This window comes from Nicotiana tomentosiformis, chromosome 8, assembly GCF_000390325.3.
Source record: "Nicotiana tomentosiformis chromosome 8, ASM39032v3, whole genome shotgun sequence".
Lineage (NCBI taxonomy): Eukaryota > Viridiplantae > Streptophyta > Magnoliopsida > Solanales > Solanaceae > Nicotiana > Nicotiana tomentosiformis.
The window spans coordinates 20,885,468-20,907,863 of record NC_090819.1 but is presented as its reverse complement, the minus strand read 5'-3'; the positions used below and the strand labels follow the sequence as shown (position 1 = coordinate 20,907,863).

At 35.2% G+C, this 22,396-nt stretch overlaps 1 protein-coding gene and 1 long non-coding RNA gene across 2 annotated transcripts; both read left to right on the top strand.

Moving 5' to 3' along the window:
• The first annotated feature begins 2,021 nt into the window (after nucleotides 1–2,021).
• On the top strand, nucleotides 2,022–4,122 carry LOC108946084 (uncharacterized). Its single transcript, XR_001970314.3, has 2 exons — nucleotides 2,022–3,750; nucleotides 3,934–4,122. It is a non-coding gene; the product is annotated as an uncharacterized lncRNA (long non-coding RNA).
• Nucleotides 4,123–5,111: 989 nt separating this feature from the next.
• Nucleotides 5,112–9,570, top strand: LOC104101678 (protein TILLER ANGLE CONTROL 1). Its single transcript, XM_070182162.1, has 5 exons — nucleotides 5,112–5,346; nucleotides 5,489–5,525; nucleotides 5,778–6,379; nucleotides 6,995–7,163; nucleotides 9,323–9,570. The coding sequence occupies exons 1-5, from the start codon at nucleotides 5,341–5,343 to the stop codon at nucleotides 9,334–9,336; spliced, it is 828 nt and encodes a 275-aa protein (XP_070038263.1). The 5' UTR covers nucleotides 5,112–5,340; the 3' UTR covers nucleotides 9,337–9,570.
• The last annotated feature ends 12,826 nt before the right edge of the window (nucleotides 9,571–22,396 follow it).

Genomic DNA, 22,396 nt, shown 5'->3' with positions numbered 1-22,396 from the left:
TAAATCCCGTTTTCTCAGCTTTTTGTCCAGGCGCAGATGTCGCAAATGCGACCTGGGGTTTGCAAATGCGAGAATTCCCTCGCAAATGCGAAGAGCTCACATCTCTGCTGCCATCGCAAATGCAATGGTTTTGTTCGCAAATACGAACATGGGACAACCGCAAATGCGACCACTTTGATCGCAAATGCGAACCAGCCCACCCCAGCACCCTATTGCAAATGCGAAGAAACTGTTCGCAAATACGAACCTGATTGAGTTCCTCCTACTATGGTAAATAAGAGCCTATGCTCGCAAATGCGAGAACTGAGGTCTGTGCAAAAAAAAAAAACTGCAGACTCCTAACTCTATCAAACACTCCGCTACGCGTCCGAAACTCACTCGAGCCCTCGGGACTCCAGACCAAACATACACACAAGTGTAATAACATCATATGAACTTGCTCGCGTAATCAAAATACCAAAATAACACCTACAACTACGAATCGGACATCAAAATGAATAATATTTTCAAAGAAACTCAAGAACATGCAAATTTACAACCGGACGTCTGAATCACGTCATCAACTCCGTTTGGCAACAAATTTTGCAGACAAGTCATAAATAGTGAAATGAACCTATACCAAGTTTCGAAACCAAAATTCGAACCCGGTAGTAACAAACTCAACCTACGGTCAAACTTTGGAATTCTTTTAGCCTTCAAATTACTAGTTTTCAACAAGTTTTGTTAATTCAAGTTAGGGACTTCCGAATTCGATTCCGGACATACTCTCAAGTCACAAATCATGATACGAACCCACCGGAACCTTTAAAATAATGATCCGGATCCATTTACACAAAACGTTAACCGTAGTTAATCAAATGAGTTTTAAGGAAAATTTTCACATTTTCTTCGGTTTTTCACATAAAAAATATCCAAAACAAGACACGGACTGCACATGCAAATCGAAGAAGGCTAAATGGAGCTATTCGAGGTCTCGGAACATGGAAATGAAGGTTAAAACTCAAAGTGACCTATCGTTTCATCACACACGCAATCAAAACACCCAAATAACATCTCGAACTACGAATCAGACATCAGAATGCATGAAATTTCAAAGAAAACTCAAGAAACTTTAAAATCACAACTGCACGTTCGAATCTTATCAAACCAACTCCGATTTGCACCAAATTGTGCAGACAATTTTCAAATAGTAAAACGGACCTATACCAAGTCTCGAAACCAAAATAGAACCCTATAACCATAAAGTCAATCTATGGTCAAACCTAAGAAATTTCCAAACCTTTAAGCTACTAGCTTTCGGCAAAACAAGTAAAATTAACCTAGGGACCTCCGAATTCTATTCTGGGCATACGCCCAAGTCCAAAAATCGCGATACGGACCTATTGGGATCGTCAAAATACCGATCTGATATCGTTTACACAAAATATTGACTGTGGTCAACTTAAGTTATTTTTAAAGCCAAAAATCATATTTTCTTAAAAATAATTACATAAAAACTTTTCGGAAAAAGGCTCTGACAACGCAAGCAAATTAAGAAATATCAAATGGAGCTAATAGAGGTCTGAAAATACAAAAATAAGGGCTAGTATTCAAAATAATATATTGGGTCGTCACATAGAGGGTTCACCAGCACCCGCAGAGTTTGACAAAAATTCCATGAAAAAATATATCACTACAAGAAACTGGACTTATTGTGGCGACATATTGTGGCGACCCATTTGGTTGTAACACAAGTTATAGTTTTAGCAGCGACTTTAAATATTGCTACAAAATGACAATATTTAGTAGCGACTTTATTAGGTCACCTCTGATATGTGCAACTAAAGGCTGAAATGTTTTATTCCCACGAGAACAAAATTTTGGCTCCACGAATTTTGTGGCGACTTTAAAATTATCGCCGTTAATTATATTTTGGAGCGACAGGGTCGCCTCTATTACTTAGTTATTATTATTATTATTATTTTTTAAAAAGAAATAAAGAATTGAAGCGCTTATCATTAAAAGAACAGAAGGCCTAAATGGCCAAAATTGTTGCCTCTCTCACTAGAAACCCTCTCTCTATTCAAAATCCCTCTCTGCTCAAAATTCCTAAAATTAGAAAATGTGAATCTCATATAGATGCTCCATTTCTCAACTCCTAATTAAAGGAAAAACTATGTTTGCTGCTCTGTTTCTCTGCATCTAGTTACTGACCCAAAAGCTCAAATCATATATGTGTTCAAATCCCTAATACTTTTATTTTTCTTTTTGGTTATACGAAAGTTTTTTGGGTTTTCTTAGGATTTTCCAAATACAACAAGAATGAAGGAAAATTTTTACATTTGGGGTTCTTTATAATGATTCTAGAAGGCAAAATTTTTAACATGCAGCTAGCAATAATTATTATCTTAATGTTTTTACATTTGTATTCTCATATTTCATCTCAAATTTCTTTGACGCATTTGAATATTTACAAGAATTCGTATAGATTGTGTCATCTAAGTGTTGTTATTTGCTGATTCTAAGTCTTGACCAAACTCTCAGCTATATAATTTTCTGAAATAAGTGAAAGTTTCTTCTTGAAAGATCCTTTGGTGTTGTTATTGTGATTGCATGTTTAGTATTTCATTCTTTCTTTGTTCTTTTGTGGTTATGTGCATTTTCAGATTATTTGTTTTGATAATTTTTAGCTGGGTTTTGTTCGAACCTTCAATCTGAGGTTTTTTATTTTTCTATGTTTTTCTTTTTTGGGGTCGTCCCTCTTTGTATTTGTACACAACAATATTGATTGGAATATTATGAAATTATAGCTTTCAGAATAAATTATGAATACTGTATTGAGCTACTTGTTGAATGTGCAATTTTGGGTTTGGAAGATTTTGGTCTAGCAAAAAAATAAAAAAATGTTATCTTTTTTAGACTATGTGTCAGTTTCAACAGCAAAATACTTTCTTAAAATTAGTGAATGAGTTTTTTTTCCATATGATTTGAATGTCTTTTTTAGACTATGTTTACTCAATGTATATTTTCACCTAAAGATCTGAGTGTCGATCTATTTTTTCCTAGATGGTCTGCTAATGATGATATTTTTGTTCTATATTCAACGTTCTTCCAGGTGCAATGTATTTAATTTTATGTGTGTCGATACTTCATTTTTCACTTAGCATAATCTTTTTCTTTTGCAACTGAAGGGCAGCCGACAATCCTTGATTGATCTTAGGATGTAAATTTGTTTTGTTTGTTATATTTTATTTCTTATTTGTGCTTAGGTTGTTTTCTCTGGATTTCTACGCAATGACTTTACCATTTTGAACCAAAACCAATACATGTTCAGTAGGCCACCTTAAAAAAGCTGGTTCATTCATGTCGTTTGAATCGCTTTCATGAACAATGTACTGGTGGAGAAGGATAACTCTGCCCTGTTTTGGGTCCTATCTGGTAGTGCCACCAAGTTGGACTACTGAAATATTAGACCAGAGATTCTTACCTTTGAGATGGTTCTCTGCACATCTGGTTCTTATGGATAGATGAAAAGTTTCAACTTTTATTTTGTTAGTAGTGATCGATTGTGACCACCTTTTGCATTCCTGCCACCAGGTGAAAATTGAGCCTAATTTAGTTGTCTCCCTTTTATACTCAATCTCCTCCAATACCTACAGGCTACATCGCTTATACCTGTTCATTTCTCTCCACCAGCCTCCTACCTCACCTTCCCCCTTCCTTCCTCTATCAACGACTAAAATAGAATTTCAAAAGGAAGGCATGGAGAAGGTTAATATTGAAATTGATATGCATAATAAGATTCTCATTATATGCATTTAGACAATACCTACAGGCTATAGCGTTTAGACCCCCTTTTCTTATGCTTGAAATTTTTCTATGCATGTTTTTTGATATAAAAAATCACATTATATATGTTCCTTATATATATATATATATTATTTTTTTTAGCAGGGATAAGGCACTTAAACAATGGTATCGTTCAAGGATGGTGTCGACCAAGGAGCAATTACAAGGCACTTAATATTTTATCTTTTTTGGGATATGTATATGCGTACAATTATAATGCACAATGAAGTATCGTGTAGTATTATGTAATTGACTTTTTAGTAATGAAAATATTTATAATATTCAGTTTGAGAATTTTTTTTGGTGTTTTTTAAATATTATTGGTTGCTTTTAATATTGGTAGTGAATTGATGTGAATATACAATCATTAAATTTAGAAAATTCGGTTCCTACTGGAAATATATATAATTTCGGTTATTATATAGCTTTTGAGAAGATAGGTTTTAGTGGCGACATTATTTTGTCACAAAATATTAGTAATTGTTGCAATATTAAATTTGCCACTATTGGTTTATTTCTTTTGCAGTGACTTTAGTAGATACAGAAAGTTATTATGTCTTTCATGATTTATTATATTGTAGCGACACGAGTCGCTACTAACAGTCATTTATAGTGGCGACATTAACTTGCCACTACAAAAATATTTTAGCAGCGATCTTAGTCGCCGCTAAAGATGAATAGCAGTGGCGACCCAGCTAAATTTTTATTCTTGTGGAACCACTATTGTAGCGAGCTTTTTTACCTTTTGTGGCAATTATGTCGCCGCAAAATATGCGCTTTTAGCGGCGACCTTTGATGTTGCCACAAATACCTTTCAATTTCGATTTTGCTTGTAGCAACATTAATGTTGCCACTAATAACATGTAGCAGCGACGTTAAGGGATGTTATAGCGGCTTTTGTCGCCGCTATAAGGCTGTGTTGCAGTGTATATGTCTTTAGAAAATAGTAATATATTAATAGTGGGCATTCTATATACAAAGTAGATTTTGATTGAATCAAAAAGTACACCGACGATCTTTAAATTCTGAGTCCGCCGCTGATATCAAGCTTCGTATAGTAAGTTTGAAAAATACAAGAAAATTTTGCTATAAGCAATTAACTTACACAAATAAGTATTAAAAATACGATACTGTGGTGTGTATATATAACTTAAATTGTTTCTCAAATATCTTGTTAAAGGTATGTGACAATGAAAGTTGTAATTTTAAAGAGAGGGCATGAACGTCATTTGGAGGCACTTGGACGCCTTCGATAAAGCCATAGATATCAAACGTAGTATTTTGATGAAACATGCCATGCCTTACAATATCTGAACATTGCCTACTCTAGTAGGGGGCCCACCCTTCCACTTACACGTGTCAACAATTCAAACCATCTAAAATATGACCCCTCTCCACATTTTCTTAGTTGGCCAATAGATGCACTAGTTATTCACTGTGTCACGCATTAATTTCCAACTTCAGTCAACTCCATTGCCACTGAATTGAACAGATCCCGAAAGGAGAAAAGAAATGAAGGTACGTACAGTTTCAATTCAATTATAGGATTTAAAACTCACAAGTATTCTTTTTTCTTTCTTTATTTTCCTTCTCCCCTCTAATTCTTTGGAGTTCATATCTTCTTTTTTTTTTATTAACTATGCTTTCTTTCTTGACGTAGATCTTAAATTGGGTGCACCGGAAATTTTATCAGAAAGGTGATACTAGCTTTCTTCTTCATTTAAATTTACAAAATATTACACTTAATTTTTTTTCCTTCAAGAAAGTAGTGTTTGTTCAAGATTTTATACTTCATCTGAAATCCGTCATTTCGACATAAAATATTAATATATATATATATATATAAAGTTATTAGCATAACGTATAAAGTACAATACGTTAAGTGATAAGAATCTTTAAAAGAATGAATTTATCAAAGTTTAAATTCTGAATACGCTTTAACTTAACAGATGGAATAGTCAGTCGGAATGTGAAGAAAGATGAGATCAATGAGATTATCGGTGACGCACAAGTTCTTCTTCAAGATGCTTCCATTGCACATATGTTAGATAGTTGGAAAGGAGGAATCCTAACAATTGGCACATTTGGGTTTGATCCACTGAAAAATGTACAAGATCAAAGTGGCATATACATTGAAGAAGAAGAAGTAGAAGAATCACTTGAGGAAGAATATTACTCAGTGGAAAATATTGGACAATGTGAAGTTACTGTCACTAATCATCAAGAGGAAAATGAAGAAGTGTACCCATTGATATATGCAAATGGAGATGATGAAGTAATTGAGGCTACAAAAGAAAATGAGATACTGGTCTTTGAGTCAAAGAACTCTTTAGAGAGCAATAAGATGCTGAAAAAAGAAAGGATTACTCTAGCAGACCTTTTTTCAGCTGATTCTGATCATCACAACAACCTTAAGCCAAATCCAAGCAAAAAGGAAGAAGAATTTTACACAAAGAAACCTTCTTCACAAGTGAAGAATGGAACTTCTTTCGCTAAATTGCTAATTCCTCGAGTTAAGGAGGATTCACGTCCGATCCAAAAGCTACAACAAGTGAGTGGAGATTTTTTTTCTCTCCTTTTTATTTTTCGTTTTTTCTTTGACTGCGTGCATGCATGCTTTTAATGTTAGTGTTTGTCCTATTTTTACCAACAAATCCAAATAGGAAATTGGGAAAAAGGAGAGAATGAGAAATGGAGAGGAGTCTCGTCCATTTAAGGTTATCTTTGATGCAATGAGAACACATTTATCATAATCTATTTTTCTTTTTTAAAAGGAGAGAGCATAAACCTCCCATCCTTGGTTTTTTCCTTTTCTCGAGGAAAAGATTATGTTTCTTTTTCCCTGTCAGATGATAGCATCCATAATGTAGAGAAAAGTTGTGAGAAACTGGTTTTAATCGGGGTATATATGGACCGGGTTTGATTCGATTTTTATCAAAATTAAAACCAACCAACTATATCAGTTTGGATTGATTCGATTTGTCAGGTTTACATGAATATTATATTAAAAGTTTTAAGAAGTAATTATTTGCTTAGTAAAATTTTAAAACTAACAAATATATGATTTATTAAAATATTCTTATGTGAGAATTTTTTTAGTACGTAACATACTATAGTTATTTTTTTTAGTCGTTTAACAATAATTAACTGATGCTTGTGCATGTAGTTGATGACGAGGGTGATGAAAAGGAAGGTACATCCAGATATTGAAAGCAAAATAGGCAAGAACAACAGCACTACTACTCAACAGGTGAAAGCAGCAGCTAGCATGCTTGGGCTTTCCTGCGTTAAGCATGTGAAAGTTGACTCCGTTTCCCTTCTGCAACTTGATCAAGGTATGCATACTTTCCTAATAATTTAAATACAACTCCACTAAAAATAATTTCACTATAGGTTACTATTGAAATGTTATATCAAGATTCTAAAGCATGCTAAGATCCCTTTATTTTCTCTTTATTTAACTTATAGGAGTATATTATTCAAAATCTTAAAAATGTCGCCACGGCGGATAGATATAGGATATAAGTTTAATATTTAAGGTTCAGTATTGAACTCATCATATTTTTAAAATTATGAATTCATACCTATTATTTATTGCAACTTAATGAATATTTACGCATAAATTTATGCTTTGTATAGAAGATGCTGAACTTAGATACCCGGTGTCGTAACTCTGCATATTTTCTTGATGAATTAAAATTTATAAGGCCCAGTGTGATCAACTTGTGATGTTACATTGATCTAAGAAAAAATGGCAGACACACATACATACACAAGCATTTTTAGTCATTACTTCGTCCGATCTACTTTAATTAATTTTTTGACTTTTTTTTTTGTTCCACAATATTTTTATTTTTTCAGATATCAAGAAGGAATTAACTTTTTTTTTTAAAGCTGTAAAGAGCCGAAGAGTATTTGTTATATTTCCTATGAACAAATAAAGGATAATATGGTCAATTTTATTATTAACTAACGATAAAAGATAAATTTTTTAATATGTGTAAAAATAATCAAAAAATTAATTAAAATGTTTATGACGAGTAACTTTTAAAAAGTGATGCTAGTTAAGGACCTTAAGACGGTTCGGTTTCTGTCCATTTTCCATGTTGGACGACTTCGACAACCTTGATATATATAGTACATAAAGTAACAAATTTTTCGCTGTTATTATCTTGTTTTTTTTCTCTCCTTTTTAAAAAAGAAATTCTGCTTGTGCTGCTCTAAGACACTTTCGGATTCTTCTCTTTGATTATTGTGCTTCCCTTTTTATTGCTAGACAAAGGTTACAAAAATGTGCCTGGGTTTGGATGAGAAATATTTCCAACTATAAGTTGTCAAATAATTTAGGGTGTGTTTGGGACAAAGTAAAATGTTTTACTAGAAAATATTTTCATGAAAAATGAGTGGTTTTATCACTTATGTTTTTTTGTTTGGTTGGTGAGTGAAAATTTTTTTCCGAAAAATATTTTCTAGTGATTGGTTAGAGAGTAGAATTTTTTTTTAGAAAATAATTTTCTATGCTACTCTCCTCACCCCCCATTCCCCCAAGTCCCCATGTTTCCTGTGCGCTCCCCCCCCCCCCCCCCCCCAAATACCCAACATTCATGACTCTATTTCTTTTTAAGAATTTAATTATTTTTCTAAAAATTCACACAAACCCAAAGGAACTAATGTGTTGCTTTACTTTTTTACGCAAAAATAACGTTGAAATTTGTGCTCCATATAACTAAAAAAATACTCTCTTTTTTGTTGAAAAATAAAGTACTATTTCTACAACATGAAAATACTCTTTTTGTTGCAATAAAAGAAAATATTTTTTACTACATCATTTCGTTGCAATGAAAGGAAATATTTTTCCTACATCATGAAAAGAAAGTACTTTTTTTGTTAAAATAATAAATAAAAAATTATCGTGAAAAGAAAATACTCATTTGTTGAAATGAAAAAATACTCTTATCTATAACATGAAAAAAAGTACTATTAATAATTCATTTAGGGTAGGGCGAGGGTGGGTTGGGGTTGGGGGTGTGGAGGTGGGGATGGGGAATGGGAAAGGTTGGAAAAAGTTTTGGAAAAAGTTTTGGAAAATATTTTTTCTTTTTTTTATAGGAAAACAGTTTCCTCCGAAAATATTTTCCAAAATATTTAAGCCAATTAAATATGGAAAAATTGGAAAACATTCGTACCGAACACACCCTTAGTGTCGTATAGTTTTCCTCCTTTAACCTTTGAAAATAATTCTGTTTCTAAAGTTTCCAATCTTTCAATTTGGACAGCAGAAAGATCAGTCTTTAAGTTTTTTAAGTATATTTATTTGGAACGTTAACCACCCATTATAAGGAGAGAAATTAAATCTTAGTAGTAAAAAGGGAAAGGGAAAAAGAATAAGAAAAAGGATATATTCAAGGATTATCTCTTTTTTTGCTAATGCCTTTGTATTAATGATTATATATCTCAATTGCAATGATGTATTATTTCTTCATTACATTTGCAGATGCCACGGCCTAAGCTGCCATATTCCAGTTGCTAATTGGGGATGAAATGAATTAGTTATCCTTATGTTTGTAAAATTATTGTTTTATAAATTACTTGAATTAATTGTTTGTAAGATTTCCATATTGTGAACAGCTAGACAATGTGATCCGATTATGTCGTGGCTTTTGGTCTTTGTCGTGTGAAAAAAAGTTTTTGTGGGGTTGAATTTAGGGTTTTGACTCGACTGATTGATTATATTTGGAGGTACCTAGATGTCTTCTTATTTCCAATCATCAGCAGTGATTCTTATAAGAAAAGAGAAAGCGTCACAACTTAATCAAGAAAGAAATTCTCCTTCTTCAACACTAAACAGGCACATCAAACAGAATGATTCTTATCCAAATTATATATAATTGCCAATCTCGACTTGAAGTTTTTAGTCCAAATCATGATTATGTTTCCTGTTGTCCAATATGTCTTTCATTACTTGGCTTATAGTTATGGGTGTTTAACGGACGGGCTGAACACAAAAAAAATTAGCCCGTCCGTTTAACGTTGCGGGCCGTTAGCGGATTGTATTTTTTCGGATTTTTTTGTCCGTCCGGGTTTGGGCTTAGCGGGCTGGATCGGGCCGTGCAATTTTTTTAATTTTGTTTAAAGTAATTTTTTTCTTATTCAATGTTATTGATACTTTAGTGTTTGCAAACTTTTAAGGCTTAGAATTAAACTTTGAATTTTAAAGTTTTAAATTTTAAATTTGAATTTTACAATTTTAAAATTGAAATTTGAAAGTAAGTTGCTACAAAAAATTATTTAATAAGATCAATAAGCAATATGTAAGGATCAAGCTCCGAAAACTTTCATTTGATATATTTATTGAATAATATATAATACTTCAAATTAAGTTGCAAGTTCTTTTTTGATTTTGTTATTTTTGAACTTGCAAATTAAAAGTTTACAACAATTATAACAAAAAGAAATAGTACATCACATGCTTTGCATCACTTTTGTAAATTCATCCATGTCAACATGAAGTTCTTGATTTCCGGCATTGGTTGAATCAGAACCATAAACCAATATGTAAGGTTCTTTTTTGATGCGGCTGTTGAAATCAGCACATTTAGCACGCCTCGAGCCATGGCCGAAAGAACATGAAATTGATTTGAGTCGCTCCTCCACCAACCCAGTGGTAGAAATTCCTTTGTGCGGGGATCTGCTGACTTTTGCAAGTAGAATTGAAGTTCATTAATATTCCTGCTACTGGTTTGTTGATGCTCCCCTAGTGTAGACCAAATCAAATAATCTTCAACACCATCATTATCATCCAAAGCACTGGTCCTAGATGTTGGAACCAACTTGAAGGAATATTTGCATCTACATCAGATAAGCATCAACGATGTTAGCATAATAATTATATAATGTTTCTAAATGTTTGTGTAGATCAGAAATACAAGTGTCAATATCAGGAGTTTCAGTTGGTCCAATATTCATATAAGAATATAAAGCAGTAATTAATTGGCGACAAGTGGCCATTTTGATAGAAGGGTTTAAAATAATATCAATTAGATAAATAGAGGGAATTGGATAGAAATATTGTTTAAACTTATCTAGCATAGATTCAACAACAGAAGTATATCCTTCTTTCTTCTTCAAATTTTGTAGTAAAAGAGAAATTTCAGCAATATGAACTAAACCATTTGCAATAGTAGGATAATTTATAATATTTGAATTTAACCGTTCGCAATGGTCCAAAAATCCCAAACAAAAAGGGCTGAACTGGGCTGTAGCCCGTTAAAAACCCGTTAACGGGTTAACATGCTTAGCAGGTTCCGGTGCACCGGTATCAAAAAACTGTTCGTTTGAAACCCGCTCTCCGCCCAACCCGTCCCAGCCCGCCCCCCACACTACAGTACCGGGTTGAACCGGGCTGAACCGGGTTGTAAACGGGTCAGCCCGGCCCGATTAACAGGTATAACTATCACAACTCCACAAGTAAATAGTTAATCAAAATTTAATTATCCGCACATAAAATTAAAAATTAGGTCGAATGAATTATTTATAACTTAAAATACATCTTATAGGAGTATTTATTAGTTTGATATAGACATCTAGTAATATTTTGCCTACATTAGAGTTGTGCAGTTAATGCCTTATTTAAAGAACCATTTTATTCTTTTTTGTGTCATTAATGTGCTACTACGGAGTATTGTATCTTCTGTTTTTTGTTGGAAAAAAAAAGAATTTCACATAACTCAAATATAAAAGAATATATTTTAAATTTAAATAAACAATTAATGTTCATGTAGGAAAATATTGACTTAGTGTGTTGATTGGTGGTGACTTGGAAAGATAGTTGCTTAATTGTTTTTAAAAAAATTGGGAAAGGGAAATAAGTTATAAATTAATTTTCCTCTAAGTTAAATAAACAAGTCACCACCTGTTAAAATAATTGAAGTCTCAACACACTAAGTTAAATAAACAATTAATTTTCCTCTTTCCCTTTCCCAATTTTTTTAAAAACAATTAAGCAACTATCTTTCCAAGTCACCACCAATCAACACAATAAGTCAATATTTTCCTACATGAACATTAATTGTTTATTAAAAATTAAAATATATTCTTTTATATTTGAGTTATGTGAAATTCTTTTTTTTCCAACAAAAAACAGAAGATACAATACTCCGTAGTAGCACATTAATGACACAAAAAAGAATAAAATAGTTCTTTAAATAAGGCATTAACTGCACAACTCTAATGTAAGCAAAATATTACTAAATGTCTACACCAAACTAATAAATACTCCTATAAGATGTATATCATTTATGGAAATTTAGTAACTTAGACAAGGTTAAGTGAACCCTCTTTTATAGCTCGTGCTCCTTGGTCCTTTAGCATCTAGCATTTCTACTTTTGAGCAACTGATTTAGTTTAGGTGTCACGATGTAACGATCCGAACGGTCATTTTGAGCTTTAGCGTTCCATTCGGTGGTTTGAGACTTTGAGTAGTATCATATTATGTATTATCACTTACGTATATGGTTGGTTTCAGTTTTTGAGCGGTTCAGGATTGATTTGAAAGAATAATTCTCGTTTTAGAAGTTTTAAGTTGGAAGAGTTGACCAAGGTTTGACTTTTAGGTAAACGGACTCGAAATCGGATTTAATTATTCCAATAAGTTTGTATGATGATTTTGGACATGTCCACAAAGTTTGATTAAATTTCGATGAGTTTTGAATAAGTTTGTGTTGTATGGTGATTGTTTTCGGTTTCGACGTCGATTTGAGCATATTACCATATTGAGAAAACGCCATTTGATTCGTATTTCGACTAAAACATTATATCCATATCGTAATTTTGGAATTATAGCAACTGAAATCATTAACTTTCGATATCGTATGAGGAATTTATGGTTATTTTACTAATAATTTGGTTGCCAAATGTTTACAGATTAATTACGAAATTGTCACTGAATTCGTATTTAAAAATCTGCACTATTTTCAAATATTGAAATCAATATCTCCTTCATTATAAGGTCAAATGGAGTAGTTCAAAAGCCTAACTTGATTGCAATTTCATGAGGAATCCATTGGAGGTATCAAAAGTTAGTTTCGGGATCGTTTGGCACAAGAAACGAGGTAGAATAGCGGGCATTTTTGGCTATTAATGTTGTTGGAGTTTTTCTATCTTGAAAGTTTGGGATTAGGATAATTCAAGAATGTTCTTCAAGTTTATTTCATGGGGTAAGGTCTATATCATAACCTAAGTATTTTTCTTTGATTTATTCCCTTGGTTTAAGCTTTAATCGATGATTTTAATTGAAAACCCATTTAATTCTTTAAATCAAGACCTAGGGTTATATCCTAAATTTTAAAATTTAAAAATGAGTTAGAGCGTTTATTTCCAAATTACTTTTGGGGTTTTGTTCTCCTATATTAGCAGAATAACATACTCAAATTTGGCGAGTTTTGAAGAAGTATTTCGGGAGTTATGGGACCCAACTAGTGTGGGTTGGACTTTTAGGTTATGAACACCCAAAAGTGATGTTTTAGCGAATTGGTTGAGCTATCGGACTCCGATTGAGTCGGTTTGCATTCATGTGAGCTTGTATTGGTCCGGGCTTCGGTCGGGTATGCTTGGATTCAGAATCCTAGGAGGGTCCGCCGTTGACTTTTGTTGATTTTTTGGGGAAAATATAAATATCATAATTTTATTTATTATAATTTGTTTCTCTTGCATGTTTTGATGTTATTAAGTCATTTTTTGGTTAGATTTGAGCCGTGTAGAGGCGAATTTAGGGGGAAAAGCTATTTCGGAGGGTTGAGTTGGCCTAGTTGAGGTAAGTGTCTTGCCTAACTTTGTGTGGAGGAACTACTCCTTAGGATTGGTATTGGTTGATTCATTTGTGCTATGTGAAAGTTTTTTATGCAAGGTGGCGAGTGGATACACGGGTTGCACGTGGTATTTGAGTGGTTTAGGCTACTTAGACTATTTTTCATGCTTTAGTTGAAATGCCATATCATGTTCTAAATTCTCTTAGTTAATATATTCTTGTTTGTGTTCATCTATCCGCACATGCCTTAATTTACTTGTTTAAAACTTCTTTTACATCCTACTTGATAAATTACTCTCATGCCTTAGTTGAACTCACAACAACAATAACAACTCAGTATAATCCCACTAGTGGGATCTGGGGAGGGTAATGTGTACGCATACCTTACCCCTACCCTAGGGTAGAGAGGATGTTTCAGATAGACCCTCGGCTCCCTCCCTCCAAGAACTCCCCACATTGTTCTTGGGGTGACTCGAACTCACAACCTCTTAGTTGGAAGTGGAGGGTGCTTACCACTAGAGCAACTCACTCTTGTCGCCTTAGTTGAACTTGGTGTCTCTTTTATTTTTACGTGCTATCTCTTCATTGTTAATTATCATTATTTGAAGTTATTGTTCGTGTTATCCCCTTCATTCTTGATTGTCATTACTTGATATTATTGTTCATGTTATGTCTTTCCTTGTTGATTTTCACTATTTGAAGTCATTGTTATACACTATGTCTTTCATTGTGAGTCATTCTTTTTTAATATCGTGGTTATACATTATCTCATTGTTGAGTTGTTGGTGTTGAAGTTGTGAAGGCCGTTCTCAAGTTGAGGCGAAATTGTTATTGTTGAAACATCTTTCTTGTTGGGAATTTTGCATTCATAGTTATTTATGTTCTTGCACCCATTGTGGTGGAGCCATGGGCTATTGCTGTGGAAACATTGATATTGTTGATTGTTGGCAGATTATGATATATGGACACTTATGGTACGAGTTATTATTGTGATGTGATATTGACGCGCATGCATTGGTATAAGGCTTGGGATTAATGTGCATGCGGTAGTTTAAGGTGAGACTTATGTGCGTGTTGCTTGTAGAGGAACTGCGTGAAGCCACACGACGTCATAAGGTGGGTTAAAATACATGTAGCTATTTCGAAAAAACTGTTTTCAAAACTTATTTCAAATGTAAGGCTCATTCGGCGGTATAAGAAAAAATTGTGATTGGAATTATAAAATGTGAATACCTCAGTTATGATTTTCATTGTACATTCCATGTAGAATTTTTTTTTGATTTGAACAGTCATTGTTCTTCCTTCAATCATTCATCCACATTTTTATTGTGTTTGGTTATTCGTTGTTATCTTGGTATTGGAACGATTGTAGTTTCTTGTGTGAGCCATGCATTCTACTTGATTTGTTGTGTTGCTTTAACATGCCAATCCATGCCTCCATTATAACTTGGTGAATTGATTGTCAATGTGAATTTATTTGCGTGGAGTCACTATATCATATTCTGTAGAGTTGTTGGTAACATAATGGTTTAAATAAAAGAATTATTAACATGCTTTATTCTATGTACCTCTTAAGATATAACTTGTTATCTCACTCGGTGCCTTATTATTCTAAATGGTTGTCGTACTTTTACTATAATTGGGTTCTCAAATTATACTCATCACCATGTTAGATGCTTACCTTACTTAAAATTATTATTATATTTTTCTTTAAAAAATTCTATATTTAATTCGTTAATTTAACTTATGTTTTGCTTTGTTTAAAAATGATACTTTTACTTAATTGTATTGATTTCTAAACTAAACCCATCTTATACTCAGTTTCATACAAATTGTATATTATTTTACTTTACTTGATTTCTAAAATAAACTCATTATTTTATTTAACACCTTACCTTATTTAAGATTGTTATTATATTTTATGATGTCTAAATATCTCTTTCGTTAATCTAAATTAATATTTATCACAGTTGTAAAGTACATGGTAACATGTGGGCTTTCCCATGCGAAGGTGATTGTTATTGTGGGCACGGGCTGCCATATATGTAAGATTTGAAAATTGTGGTTCATGACTTGTGGTTTATGAGGTGTGGTGCCTCGGGATAATTCTTGTTGTAAGTTCATGCGTTGGGAGAGGTTTGATTATTTGAATTGTCATCCATTTCTTTTTCTTATTTGAGTTCATGTACATCTCATCAGTGTTTCGATTATGTTGTTTCTTTATTACTTGTTTACTACTTGCTGCCATTTATGTTTCTATTACTTCATTGTTGGCTGTAAATCAATAATTTTTCCGCCGTTCGTCTTATATTGATGTTGTTTTCATTTTTAGCTTATGTATATCTTAAATATGTTTCTATGTCTAGTAGGTGTCTTGACCTGGCCTCGTCACTACTCTATCAAGGCTAGGCATAATACTTACTGGGTACTATTATGGTGTACTCATGCTACGTTTTTGCAAATTTTTGTCAAGATCCATGTATTCTAATTATGTTGTTGAGAGTTTCATCTCACGGTAGGATATTTCAAGGTATACTTGCTTGATGTTCACAGGCCTGAGAGTCACCATCTTACTTCATTATGCTACTATTAAATTGTAATTCAAAACAATATTGTGTTTAGAAATTCTAGTGTATTTTAGTAGTGCTTATGATTTCGTACTACCGGTTTTGGAAAATGTATAACTATTGGCCGCTTGCGGCTATATATGTCATTTAATGGTTTATGATAAATTATTAAATAGTTCAATTCTGTTATTAAATCAGCATGTGTTAGGCTTACCTAGTCTTAGGACTATGTGTCATCACGGCATCCTATGGTGGGAAATTGGGGCCGTGACAAGTTGGTATCAAAGCTTTAGGTTCATAGGCGCTACGATCCATAAGCAAGTTTAGTAGAGTCCTGCAGATCGGTACGAATGCGTCTGTAGTTATCTTTGAGAGGATATAGAACTATTAGGAACCACTCATTTCATTCCTTATCGTGCAACATTGATTCAGGTTGAAGCATATATCTTATATCCATTTACATCCACTCGTATATGATGTCGTGTGCTCGGTATCACATATGATTCCACGGTTTGTAATGCTACTGATGGTCTATGAGGGGGCCATTGATGCTCGATCATTGTCTTGGGGTATTGTCCAGGCTAAGGATGCGGACGTGTTGGTAGATCTCTAGTTGTTCAAGTGTGGGATGCAACTGGTTCGTGTATCTGATTGGTGATGTAGGAGCTTATGAAGGTTGGTAATATGGATCATCGGATGCTATGCCCTATGAATCCACGCCAAGTGTGGAAGTCTACTATCGACGATCAGATTGCATAGGCAAGTGTCATATCAGTCTGGGGTATATATAGTGTTGAGGGGTTCCTCGGAATTGTACATGACTAAGATTTAATATTTTTATGGGATGGTGTTGGAACTTGTTGTATATCTGTATCATTGCTAAATCTACATTCCAGTATCAGAGAGGTTAGAGAAACATCTTCAGATTCATAGACGGTCTCTTCAGAGTGGGTATATTGGTTGTAGCATTATTGGGCACTCTAGAAGAAATACAATGGTTTATGGGTTTTCAGACGACGTGGTTCGTGCTAGGGCCTTCCACAGTGAGCTTTGAATTGGGATAATTATGTACCGATAAGGGAAAGTATTGACCTGAAGACAAGTCGAGGAGGATTAGAAGAAATGGGTCAACTTGGTGGTGTTGGGTCAGCATAGCAACAAAGGTAACCGGTCATTTGGTGTGGTAATGCTTCACCAGCGTTCTGTGGCAATACTCTTGTGTTTGATGGCTTGCGCGACTTGGTTAATTTAGGGAAGTTCAGTTCTGATGGCTTGGTGATGTGTGGGTTGGCCTCGAAGAGTTCTTGATAGTGTCAACCACAACTTGAGCTAGATGTCTGCTACCGACATAAGGAATGTGTTGCGTGTTATGATTTTTTCCTGGATTTGGTCACGAGTTCTAGACATTTCGACTTGCGGATACCTGACCGGTATTACGGTAAGTGCCTGGTTGATCGACTGCTGATGTCCAGATTTTGCTTTGAGACATGATAGAATTATAGAACTACTTCTCGTGGGCTGACCGTATGTGAGGGATGTATCAGTTATTTGAGTAGTGTAGTTGTGATCGGATATGGAGATTCTAGTATTCTAGGGATTTGAAGACTAAGAGGGTTCTCGAGGCACATTATTCCATGGTTATGAATGGTGAAGGTATGTTAAGAGGTTGTCCACTGATGGTATGTATTATAGATATGTTAACGTGGGCTTTTCAGAGGCTATATACCTACTTCGGAAGGATCATAATTGATTTGGAGGCTATTAGTATGTCTAAGAAGAATGCGTATTCTAAATCGGGTCAAATTTATCTACTCAACACAGTTATTGTGGAGGGGTATGTTATTGGTTAGGGTAGATCATATTCATGTTCTGATATGTCTCATGTGTTACTCTCCCATGTTGCGATGAGTTGTGATCTATTGATTATCTGCACAACGATGCGGTTATGTTTGGGCCTTTTAGCGAAATTCGAGCAAGATTGCTCGGAGGGTGTTGATTGGTTGATTGTGCCTTGGTTATGGTCTTCCTGTTTCTGGTATATAGTGATGTCCATATCCCTATAGTTATGGTCACACGCTTCATGTGCTTGATGTTGATATGCTTATGGTTGTTGATTGTGAGTATCATGGCTCGATGTATTCCAGGTGGACCGGTGTCGGATTGGGTCATGCATCACATTGACGCTATTGTCATGACCCAGAATTTCTACCCTCAGGACCGTGATGACACCTAACATTTCACTTGCTAGGCAAGCCAATGTTAGAATATGTTTAAGCCTTAAATAATTGTAATAGAACTGAACTAAAGTGCGAAAAGTCATTACAACCGAAATATCTAAATACAACCCAGAACTGGTGTCACAAGTATACGAGGGACTAGAATAATACAAACAATGGTTTGAATGAAAGTAAATATGTATGAAAAGAAATAAACAACTAGGATAAAGTAGAAAAGGGACTCGAGGGTTGCGAACGCCGAGCAGCTGTACCTCAAGTCTCCGTCAGATGTCTGATCCGAGCAATCTACTGACCGTCGCTAGGACCGACTCTAAAGTCTGCACAAGAAGTGCATAGTGTATTATGAGTACAACCAACCCCATGTACTCTGTAAATATTGAGCCTAACCTCGACGAAGTAGTGATGAGGCTAAGGCGGGTCACTTACAATAACCTATACATAGTATAATAATAATGACTAGAAAGGAAATACAGGAAAATAAAGCAGTTAACTCATGACACTAAACACAATCCTCGAAAAATAGTAAAACTAGAAATACCAGTCCTCAGAATCTCGGATGAAAACACCGAAGCCAACACAACATAACAAAGAATACAAAACACTCAAACCTTTGCGGCGCGCAACTCGATCCCACCTTACAAATACGATCCTGCGTTATTTCACCATATCAATAACAATAATAATAAGTCAAATCCGTTGCAACACCCAACCCGATCCCACTATATAATCCAACCAATATCATAATCCTCCCTTATTTCACCATATCAATCCTTCCTTATTCCACATGTTGCGGCGTGCCACCCGATCCTACTATATCAATATCAATCCTGCCTTATTCCACCTGTTATGGCGTGCAACCGGATCCATAATACAAATCAATAAATGAAATCAAATCAACAACTCTAATCACAAAAATCTCTATGGTTAATGAATATGAAAGCAGAACCATAAATAAAATCTCGTACCAAATCAAGAATTTCTATAATTAATACTAAGCGGCAAGACAAGTCAAATAAATGACAACTAAAGGGTACAAGTAAGCCAATTAAGGCAAGTAGCAGTTAATCATGAAAGCATGGGAGAAACTAACATTTTAATACGAGAATAATAAATGACAATTAACAAATTAAGGCATAGGAAGCAATTAAAGCATGTAACAGTTAAGACACAGAATAAAATAATTAATGAAATACGGAAAAGCATGGAAACAAGTATTTTGACAGTGTATATACACTCGTCACCTCGCAAATACGCCGCTACACATGAATTTCATATAGCACATAGCTCAAGAGTTTCTAATTCCCTCAAATTAAGGTTAGGCCCAACACTTACCTCGCTAAGTAAGCATATCAAAGCTCTACCGGGGCCATTCATCTAACATCCGCCTCCAAACCAATCGAATCTAAACAAAATCGACTCAATAACATCAAATAATGCTAGGGAAATGCATTACAAAACATAAAGTTAAGATCTTTACACTTCCCAAAAAGTCAACAAAAGTCAACCCCGGGCTCGCTTGGTCAAAACACAAGATTCGGACCAAATCCCAATTACCCATTCACCCCCGAACCCGATTATACAATTAGATTTGAAATCCAACCTCAATTTGAGGACTAAATCCTAAATTTGCAACCCCCCCAATTCTTCCCAAATCACTAATTTTCTACCATGAAGGGACATAAAATAAGGCTAGAAATTAGTGGGTGATGATGAAAATGGAAGAAAATAATTTAAAGTACACTAACCTATGAAAGAGTGATGAAATTTCTCCTCCAAATCTCCTCTAGGCGGAGCTCTAAAGAAATGATGGTGAAAATTGGGTGAAATCCCGATTTTAAAAGTTTTTATGACTGGGCGTCAGGTGTTCATCGCGTTCGCGAGACGCCTGGCGCGTTCATGAAGGGAACTTCCCGTTGGCTTACACGATCGTGAAACACTCTACGTGTTTGCGCAGGCTTAGCCCACCTCGCCCTCGTGTTCACGAGCCTGGGCTCGCGTTCGCGTAGAGTAAGTTCCATTCCCAACCCCCGCCTCTCTAATACTATGTGTTCCCGATGGAGTGGCTGCGTTCGCGAAGGGAAGACCCACCACTGATCCGCGTTCGCGACCAAAACCTCACATTCACGATGAGTAAATCCACTCCAGTCCACAAACTACACTTCGCAATCGTAGGAATATCTTCGGGAAGAAGGACACACCAGCTGACAGTAGATGCTAAAACAAGAAATTTTAAGTTCAAATCATCCGTAGCCTATCCAAAACTCACACGAGACCCTCAGGCTCCAAACCAAACATGCACATAAGTGTAAAAACATCATACGAACTCGCTCGCGCGATCAAAATACCTAAATAACACCTAAACTATGAATCAGACACCAAAACAAATGAAATTTCAATGAAATTTAAGAACATGAAATCTCTCAACCGGACGTCTGAATCACGTCAAATCAACTCTGTTTTGTACTAAATTTTGCAGTCAATTCATAAATACTGAAACGCACTTATACTAAGTTTCGGAACTGAAATTCGAACCTGGTAGCAACAAAGTTAAACTACGGTCAAATTATGAATTCTTTAAACCTTTAAACTTCTAGTTTTCAACAAATTATGAAAAATCAAGTTAGGGACTTCCCAATTCGATTCCAAGCATACGCTCGAGTCCCAAATCACGATACGGACCCATCGGGATAGTCAAAATACTGATTCGGAACCGTTTACACAAAACGTTAACCGTAGTCAACTCAAATGAGTTTTAAGGCACAATTTCACATTTTTGTCATAAAAACCTTACGAAAAAGGACATGGACTGCGCACGCAAATCAAGGAAGGCTAAACGAAGCTTTTCGAGGTCTCAGAATATATAAATGAAGGGTAAAGCTATAAATGACCTATCGGGTCATTACATTCTCCACCTCTAAAATAAATGTTCATCCTCGAACGGATATAGAAAAATACCTAGACTGGTAAAAAGGTGTGGATATCTATTCCACATGCCTGACTCGGACTCCCACATGGCTTCCTCGATCGATTGACCTCTCTACTACACTTGAACTGAAGGATAACTCTTAAACCTCAATTGTCGGACCTGCCGGGCTAGAATAGCCACCAACTCCTCCTTACATGTCACATCCTTGTCCAATTGGACTGAGCTGAAATCTAACACATGGGACAGATCATCGTGATACTTTCATAGCATGGACACATGGAACACCGGATGGACTGCTGATATAGTAGGTGGCAATACGAGCTTGTAGGCCACCTCACCTACTCTCCCAAGAATCTGAAAGGGTCTAATATACCTATGGCTCAACTTGCCCTTCTTTCTCAACCTTATCACACCCTTCATCGTGAAACTCAAAGCAATACCCTCTCTCCAACCATGAATGCAACATCACGAACTCTACGATCGGCATAACTCTTATGCCTAGACTGAGCGGTGCGAAGTCGATCCTGAATAATCTTGACCTTATCCAAGGGATCTTGTACCAAATCTATACCTACAACTGAGCCTCCCCTGGCTCGAACCATCCAACTGGTGAACAGAACTGCCTCCCATATAATGCCTCGTAGGAATCCATCTGAATGCTCGACTGGTAGCTATTGTTGCAGGAAAACTCCACAAGCGGCAAGAACTAATCCCAAAAAAACCCGAAATCCATAACGCGAGCACGGAGAATATCCTCCAATATTTGAATAGTGCACTCAGACTGTCCGTCTGTCTGGGGGTGAAATGTTGTACTCAACTCAACCCGCATGTCTAACTTACATTGTACGGCCCTCCAGAAGTGCAAGGTGAGCTGAGTACCTCGATTAGAAATTATAGACACCGGCACACCGTGAAGACAGACAATCTCGCAGATGTATATCTCAGCTAACCGCTCTAAAGAATGATTAACTGCCACTGGAATGAAATGTGCCGACCTGGTCAACCTGTCCACAATGATCCATATCGCGTCGAA

What these genes read in the sequence shown, in the direction of transcription:
- LOC104101678 (XM_070182162.1), top strand. An exon ending in CCGGAAATTTTATCAGAAAG is followed by an intron (nt 5,526 to 5,777) that starts GTGATACTAGCT and finishes TTAACTTAACAG; the next exon opens with ATGGAATAGTCAGTCGGAAT. An exon ending in CGATCCAAAAGCTACAACAA is followed by an intron (nt 6,380 to 6,994) that starts GTGAGTGGAGAT and finishes TTGTGCATGTAG; the next exon opens with TTGATGACGAGGGTGATGAA.